At 45.7% G+C, this 9,062-nt stretch overlaps 1 protein-coding gene across 1 annotated transcript in view; it reads left to right on the forward strand.

The window, feature by feature from the left end:
- Positions 1-8,565, forward strand: part of gareml (GRB2 associated, regulator of MAPK1-like) — a 170,502-nt gene extending 161,937 nt beyond the window's left edge. Inside the window, exons 8-9 of the mRNA XM_065026030.1 lie at positions 4,203-4,363; positions 4,488-8,565. Of these exons, the coding sequence (XP_064882102.1) occupies positions 4,203-4,363; positions 4,488-5,076 (750 nt within the window). The 3' untranslated portion in view covers positions 5,077-8,565. The remainder of the gene's footprint in view (positions 1-4,202; positions 4,364-4,487) is intronic.
- The last annotated feature ends 497 nt before the right edge of the window (positions 8,566-9,062 follow it).

A 9,062-nucleotide genomic window follows, 5' to 3' on the forward strand; every position in this document is an offset into this window, starting at 1 on the left:
AATGTGCTGTCTAATGTGCCATCTAGCGAGTGAGGAATGTGCTGTCTAACTTGTGCATCTAGCGAGTGAGGAATGTGCTGTCTAACTTGTGCATCTAGCGAGTGAGGAATGTGCTGTCTAACTTGTGCATCTAGCGAGTGAGGAATGTGCTGTCTAACTTGTGCATCTAGCGAGTGAGGAATGTGCTGTCTAATGTGCCATCTAGCGAGTGAGGAATGTGCTGTCTAACTTGTGCATCTAGCGAGTGAGGAATGTGCTGTCTAACTTGTGCATCTAGCGAGTGAGGAATGTGCTGTCTAATGTGCCATCTAGCGAGTGAGGAATGTGCTGTCTAACTTGCCATCTAGCGAGTGAGGAATGTGCTGTCTAACTTGTGCATCTAGCGAGTGAGGAATGTGCTGTCTAACTTGTGCATCTAGCGAGTGAGGAATGTGCTGTCTAACTTGTGCATCTAGCGAGTGAGGAATGTGCTGTCTAACTTGTGCATCTAGCGAGTGAGGAATGTGCTGTCTAACTTGCCATCTAGCGAGTGAGGAATGTGCTGTCTAACTTGCCATCTAGCGAGTGAGGAATGTGCTGTCTAACTTGCCATCTAGCGAGTGAGGAATGTGCTGTCTAACTTGTGCATCTAGCGAGTGAGGAATGTGCTGTCTAACTTGCCATCTAGCGAGTGAGGAATGTGCTGTCTAACTTGCCATCTAGCGAGTGAGGAATGTGCTGTCTAACTTGCCATCTAGCGAGTGAGGAATGTGCTGTCTAACTTGCCATCTAGCGAGTGAGGAATGTGCTGTCTAACTTGCCATCTAGCGAGTGAGGAATGTGCTGTCTAACTTGCCATCTAGCGAGTGAGGAATGTGCTGTCTAATGTGCCATCTAGCGAGTGAGGAATGTGCTGTCTAACTTGTGCATCTAGCGAGTGAGGAATGTGCTGTCTAACTTGTGCATCTAGCGAGTGAGGAATGTGCTGTCTAACTTGTGCATCTAGCGAGTGAGGAATGTGCTGTCTAATGTGCCATCTAGCGAGTGAGGAATGTGCTGTCTAACTTGTGCATCTAGCGAGTGAGGAATGTGCTGTCTAACTTGCCATCTAGCGAGTGAGGAATGTGCTGTCTAACTTGCCATCTAGCGAGTGAGGAATGTGCTGTCTAATGTGCCATCTAGCGAGTGAGGAATGTGCTGTCTAATGTGCCATCTAGCGAGTGAGGAATGTGCTGTCTAACTTGCCATCTAGCGAGTGAGGAATGTGCTGTCTAACTTGCCATCTAGCGAGTGAGGAATGTGCTGTCTAACTTGCCATCTAGCGAGTGAGGAATGTGCTGTCTAACTTGCCATCTAGCGAGTGAGGAATGTGCTGTCTAACTTGCCGGTCTAGTTCTGGACTGCTGCTGCTCATTTCATGGCAACGTTTGCAAATAATAGATACAAATTATGTACTTCTGCCAGGTGAGCCTACTTTGCAGTTAACATTTCAAGATGCACTATGCAAAAACAATTGTAAAAAAGACGCAAAAACAAATCTTAAGAACGGGACGCATAGAAATTGCTCACATAGAACAGATCTACCACTTCTTATACTTGCTTTAAATGATAATGACTTATAGGTGGGCTGCGAGCTATTGGTAGCTGGCGATCAACCTTTTGGAGACCCCTGCCATAGAGATACCTAGAGAGCCCCTCCTATCTATACCATACAGATACCCTCGCCTATCTATGCCATAGAGATACCTAGAGAGCACCTCTCCTATCTATGCCATAGAGATACCTAGAGAGCACCTCTCCTATCTATGCCATAGAGATTCCTAGAGAGCACCTCTCCTATCTATGCCATAGAGATACCTAGAGAGCCCCTCCTATCTATACCATACAGATACCCTCGCCTATCTATGCCATAGAGATACCTAGAGGGCACCTCTCCTATCTATGCCATAGAGATACCTAGAGAGCACCTCTCATATCTATGCCATTGAGATACCTAGAGAGCACCTCTCCTATCTATGCCATAGAGATACCTAGAGAGCACCTCTCCTATCTATGCCATAGAGATACCTAGAGGGCACCTCTCCTATCTGTGACAGCATGGGCAGCACCAAAGAGGGATGTCTCCATTTGTAAGTAGTCCACTGGGTGGGACATCCTATAGGTTAAGGAAGAACAGAATTCCATCCAGGTCATTAGGAGGGATCAGCCAATGAATGAAGGCGATTCAGGTCATTGGGAGGGATCAGCCAATGAATGACGGCGATTCAGGTCATTAGGAGGGATCAGCCAATGAATGAAGGCGATTCGGGTCATTAGGAGGGATCAGCCAATGAATGACGGCGATTCAGGTCATTAGGAGGGATCAGCCAATGAATGACGGCGATTCAGGTCATTAGGAGGGATCAGCCAATGAATGACGGCGAATCAGGTCATTAGGAGGGATCAGCCAATGAATGACGGCGATTCAGGTCATTAGGAGGGATCAGCCAATGAATGACGGCGAATCAGGTCATTAGGAGGGATCAGCCAATGAATGACGGCGATTCAGGTCAGGAAGATCAGGACGTGTCCTCCGAAGTATGCACCGCCAAGCCGTGCTGCTTCTGAACCCGGAAGTCATCCGAACCAACGTATCAGAGGAAACACCGTTCGACTGATGACCCCAGGCAGCTTGCAGGCACCCGGTCTGCCAAACCCTCCCCGGGCGGTGCTCCCGGTCATGGCCGGCTGTGACACCGCCTGGGAGGCCCAAATGATGTTTACAGGGTTGGAATCACATTTATATGTGTTGTGTAAAAATACAAATAAAATAGTTGTGCCAGACATTTTATAGATAAAAAGATTACTTGCGTATCGTTTTTAGACATACTTTTCTCCTCCGAGAAAACAACAGAGAGGTGTAGCTGGACGCACGTGATTATCCTTGGCCTCGGTAGGAGCCTCGGTAGGGGCCTCGGTAGGAGACTCGGTAGGGGCCTCGGTAGGGGCCTCGGTAGGAGCCTCGGTAGGGGCCTCGGTAGGAGCCTCGGTAGGGGCCTCGGTAGATACGAGCCATGACCGGGAGCACCGCCCGCGGAGGGTTTGGCAGACTGGGTGCCTGCAAGAGCCTCGGTAGGAGTCTTGGTAGGAGCCTCGGTAGGAGCCTCGGTAGGGGCCTCGGTAGGAGCCTCGGTAGGGGCCTCTGTAGATACCGGCCATGACCGGGAGCACCGCCCGGGGAGGGTTTGGCAGACTGGGTGCCTGCAAGAGCCTCGGTAGGAGTCTTGGTAGGAGCCTCGGTAGGAGTCTCGGTAGGAGCCTCGGAAGGAGCCTCGGTAGGAACCTCGGTAGGAGGCTGTTGAAGCTGCAATATGTAAGGTTTTGGACGATCTCACCAAATTCACATAGAAAGCAAGTCTAAGAAAAGGCATATCTGTTCTATGTGTGCTATTTCTATGCTTCCCATGCTTAAGTTTAGTTTGTACCTGTTCAGACAACACCCTCCAGGTGGCAGTAATCATCAACCTTGGGTTCATACCTGTTCAGACAACACAGTTTGTCTTCCGACTGTCAGAAGTAGAAGATGAAACTTCAAAATGGTGGAAACCCTTAATGGTGCTATTCATGCTAAATCAGCCTTTGTGTCAGAAAAGCCCTCTAACCATCTTCATGCTAAAGTTGGCTTTGTGTCAGAAAAGCCCTCTAACCATCTTCATGCTAAAGTTGGCTTTGTGTAAAAAAAGCCCCCCCCACTCTCTCTCTCTCTCCATCTGGTTGTTAAACTCAGGATGAGACTGAATTATTGATACACACTTACTGGAATTGGTCACACACACACACTCACTCTGTGTGTTTCAAATCAAACTTTATTATTCACATGCGCAGAATAAAAGAAGTGTAGACCTTACCGTGAAATGCTGATTTACAAGCCCCTAACCAACAATGCAGTTTGTATGCTGAAGAGTGTGTTTCAGGAGTGAAAGGTTGAGAGTGACATTTACCAGCATGCCAACACACACACACACAGACACACATTCCTTGCACATTCCTCTGGAAATTCTTCAGACTCTATAGAAACCACTCTCTGTGTGTGTGTGTGTGTGTGTGTGTGTGTGTGTGTGTGTGTGTGTGTGTGTGTGTGTGTGTGTGTGTGTGTGTGTGTGTGTGTGTGTGTGTGTGTGTGTGTGTGGTTGTGTGTGGTTGTGTGTGTGGTTGTGTGTGTGTGTGTGTGGTTGTGTGTGTAGGTGAGAGAAGAGTGCAGGTTCCTGATCGCTCCTCCAGTTCCTCCTCGATGCTGTAAAGGAGACTCCTCCCCTTCCTGTCCAAGCCCCACCCCCAGTCCACCGGTCCCGCCCCGCTTCCCTCAGACACATCTCTCCTATTACTCTTCTGGACCACCCAACAGGTACACACACACACACACACACACACACACACACACACACGCACACGCACACGCACACACTAACACTAACCATATCCCTCTCTCTCATCTTTCCCTCTCTCTCTTTCCATCTTTCCCTCTCTAGTTGTTCTGTCTCTCCTCCAGACTCGTCTATCTACTGTTATCCATGTTCCTGGACTGACCCCTCCCACATCAGCCCTGAGCCAATCCCTGCTCTCCCTGCTGACATCTTGGCCAATCCCCAGCCAGCGCAGGCCACCTGGGTGGAGCCGTGGAGCTATAATTCCTCCTCCTTCTCTCGGCTGAGGCTTCCGCCCCCTCAGAGTCGATTCGCTCCCTTCGGAGCACTTAACCCCTTTAACCGCCCTAGTCCCTCCCCCTGCCCTTCCCCAGAGCCTATACCAGCCAATCAGACAGCAGAGCTCTCCAGAGGCGCCGAGGGAGGTGGGACATGCGAGGGGTCGACTCCGCCTAGTGACCCTGCCTGGCGCCCGCCCACTGACCTGTCTGCCCTCTCATTGGAGGAGGTGTCTGCCAGTCTGAGGTTCATTGGCTTATCAGAGGCAGCGGTGGGCGTGTTCCAGAGAGAGCGCGTTGACGGTAGCCTCCTGGTTCAGCTCGACGAGGAGACCCTGTCACATGACTTCCATCTCAGCCGATTGCACGTCACCAAGATCACACAGTTCGTACAGGGCTGGAGGCCCAAGATTTAACACCTATTGTGACAAGGTGTTTATCACAACATTGGAGGCTGCTGATTGGAGGACGGCTCATAAAAATGGCTGGAATGGAAACCGTGTGTTTGATGTACTTGGTAGCATTCCACTCCAGCCTTTACCACGAGCCCATCCTCCCCGATTACGGTGCCACCAACCTCCTGTGCGATCAACCTTCTTATTGGTTGAATCAGATGCTGTGTACCTTCCGATTGGATGAACCGGAAGGTGTGCCTTCGCTATTCTTCTTGGGGCGGCAGGGTGGTTAGAGCATTGGACTAGTAACCGGAAGGGTTGCAAGTTCAAATCCCCGAGCTGACAAGGTACAAATCTGTCGTTCTGCCCCTGAACAGGCAGTTAACCCACTGTTCCTAGGCCGTCATTGAAAATAAGAATTAACTGACTTGCCTAGTTAAATAAAGGTAAAAATAAAAATTGATTGGAGGAGGAGAGATAGGGACTCTATACTGCCACTTGGAGGATGATTAGTGAAGTGTGCAGAGCATTTAAATCTCCATATTTCAAGGTGAACATGTATCCCCCTGCTGGCCAGTCAACCTATTACAGAAAGCCTTTGGTTTGTGGAGAACAAGTTTAAGGTCTCGATTCAATCAGATCGTTGGAATCATCAAATCGGTGACAAGCTGCCCTTGCGATCATTAACCCTTCCTTGAGTGAATTAAGAAGGAATGGCGATGTAATTTGTAGCGAAATGTGGTTTTTCCATTCAAATAATAATTACTGTGTTCTAAACACGACGTAATAAAGGAACTTGTGTTATAAGATAAGTCAGACGGGAGAGTTTGAGTGATGAAGTTGGACAGAGAATCAACATCTCTCCGCAAGAAACACTTGGATGAACTGTAAAAACACATATATTCTGTCAATTGAGCCTTATTCTCTGCCAGATGTCATACAAACTGTTATATGTGGATAATAGCTTTAGCTAGGCCTGTCTGTATGATTGACTTGTCATTTCAATAGGCCTAGGCTACTAAATACAATCTGGGTTTATGATTGTAGTTAAACTTTGCCATGGTTTGCTTAGCTAGATGCAGGTAGCCTATAACTCCTGATAGGCCTGTTAGATAGGCTACAGTAGGCTAGGCAAGATGTAAAATGAACAATTTACTACGGTAGCTTGCTTAGTTCAAATTGACAGACTCATTTATTGAATCTGAATAGCGAGGAGATTTCTGTAAAAAGTGTTTGTGTTGCCCAATAGCCTGGATTTGACAGCTCTAACGCAGTTCTACCTTAGAACACCTCAAAATAATCGCTATGCGGATCTGATTGAATCCAGCCCTAAGGTCTTTGATAGGCTGATTAGGAATTTGTTCCAGGAAATAATCTGCCACCTGGTAAGGTTTGCAAAGGGCTAATGTGTGCCAGGTTATCTGATGGGACCAGCTACAAGTTAGCATTCTGTCACATGACACTACATCAACCATTTTAATTGGCTGATGCTTAAACTTAACCTTGAACTTAAACTTTTTCTAATGTTTGCCAGTATGGGCCCATGGTGTTTGTTATGCAACGTTTTGGATCCTTCACATAGAAATAGCCTTTGTAGACCAAATATGTCTTTGACGTGTAGAATAAGGAATAACATCAACTCTGTTCATGGCATTTCTATCTGCAACTGAACGGGCCCTGCAGTAACTACAAACTGTAGAGTTAACTAACCTCTGGTTGTGGCCCTGCAGTAACTACAAACTGTAGAGTTAACTAACCTCTGGTTGTGGCCCTGCAGTAACTACAAACTGTAGAGTTAACTAACCTCTGGTTGTGGCCCTGCAGTAACTACAAACTGTAGAGTTAACTAACCTCTGGTTGTGGCCCTGCAGTAACTACAAACTGTAGAGTTAACTAACCTCTGGCTGCTACAGGGGGTTGCTATGGTGATTTGCTATGGTGAGGGCTAGTGTTGGTCTCTTTACTGATGATGATGATGGTGTTTAACCAGGGTTTGTAGTGATGAGGATGTTTAACCAGGGTTTGTAGTGATGAGGATGTTTAACGAGGGTTTGTAGTGATGATGGTGTTTAACCAGGGTTTGTAGTGATGATGGTGTTTAACCAGGGTTTGTAGTGATGAGGATGTTTAACCAGGGTTTGTAGTGATGAGGATGTTAAAGGTGTTCTTATAAAATTATAATTTAAGATGGCTTCAACATTAAATAGCTGAGTACATGTTGCATAGAACACCTTAAAACATAATGTCTAATGAGGTCTGATCACCTTGAAACATAATGTTTAATGAGGTCTGATCACCTTGAAACATAATGTCTAATGAGGTCTGATCACCTTTAAAACATAATGTCTAATGAGGTCTGAACACCTTAAAACATAATGTCTACTGAGGTCTGATCACCTTGAAACATAATGTCTAATGAGGTCTGAACACCTTAAAACATAATGTCTAATGAGGTCTGATCACCTTTAAAACATAATGTCTAATGAGGTCTGAACACCTTGAAACATAATGTCTACTGAGGTCTGAATACCATGAAACATAATGTCTAATGAGGTCTGATCACCTTAAAACATAATGTCTAATGAGGTCTGATCACCTTAAAACATAATGTCTAATGAGGTCTGATCACCTTAAAACATAATGTCTAATGAGGTCTGATCACCTTAAAACATAATGTCTAATGAGGTCTGATCACCTTAAAACATAATGTCTAATGAGGTCTGATCACCTTGAAACATAATGTCTACTGAGGTCTGATCACCTTGAAACATAATGTCTACTGAGGTCTGATCACCTTGAAACATAATGTCTACTGAGGTCTGATCACCTTGAAACATAATGTCTAATGAGGTCTGATCACCTTGAAACATAATGTCTACTGAGGTCTGATCACCTTGAAACATAATGTCTAATGAGGTCTGATCTCCTTGAAACATAATGTCTACTGAGGTCTGATCACCTTGAAACATAATGTCTAATGAGGTCTGAATACCATGAAACATAATGTCTAATGAGGTCTGATAACCTTTAAACATAATGTCTACTGAGGTCTGAACACCTTGAAACATAATGTCTAATGAGGTCTGATCACCTTGAAACATAATGTCTAATGAGGTCTGATCACCTTGAAACATAATGTTTAATGAGGTCTGATCACCTTGAAACATAATGTCTACTGAGGTCTGATCACCTTGAAACATAATGTCTACTGAGGTCTGATCACCTTGAAACATAATGTCTACTGAGGTCTGATCACCTTGAAACATAATGTCTACTGAGGTCTGATCACCTTCAAACATAATGTCTACTGAGGTCTGAACACCTTGAAACATAATGCCTAATGAGGTCTGATCACCTTGAAACATAATGTCTAATGAGGTCTGATAACCTTTAAACATAATGTCTACTGAGGTCTGATCACCTTGAAACATAATGTCTAATGAGGTCTGATAACCTTTAAACATAATGTCTACTGAGGTCTGATCACCTTGAAACATAATGTCTAATAAGGTCTTAAGGATGTCTATGATCAATAGAAAATGAAATAACCTCTCAACTGAGCACTTGATTTGTCTGCACACACACACACACACACACACTCACACACACACACACACACACACACACACACACACACACACACACACACACACACACACACACACACACACACACACACACACACACACACACACACACACACACACACACACACACACACACACACACACACGCACACACACACACACACACACACTCACACACACACACACACACACACACACACACACACACACACACACACACACACACACACACACACACACACACACACACACACACACACGCACACACACACACACACACACACACACACACACACACACACACACACACACACACACACACACACACACACACACACACACACACAGTTTATTGGATAAGTCCAGCACAGTCACCAATATAAATAACATCAGGAACACATGTTTAGTGTAAAATACAGC

The sequence above is a fragment of the Oncorhynchus nerka genome, linkage group LG13 (assembly GCF_034236695.1).
Source record: "Oncorhynchus nerka isolate Pitt River linkage group LG13, Oner_Uvic_2.0, whole genome shotgun sequence".
In the NCBI taxonomy this organism is placed as follows: Eukaryota; Metazoa; Chordata; class Actinopteri; order Salmoniformes; family Salmonidae; genus Oncorhynchus; species Oncorhynchus nerka.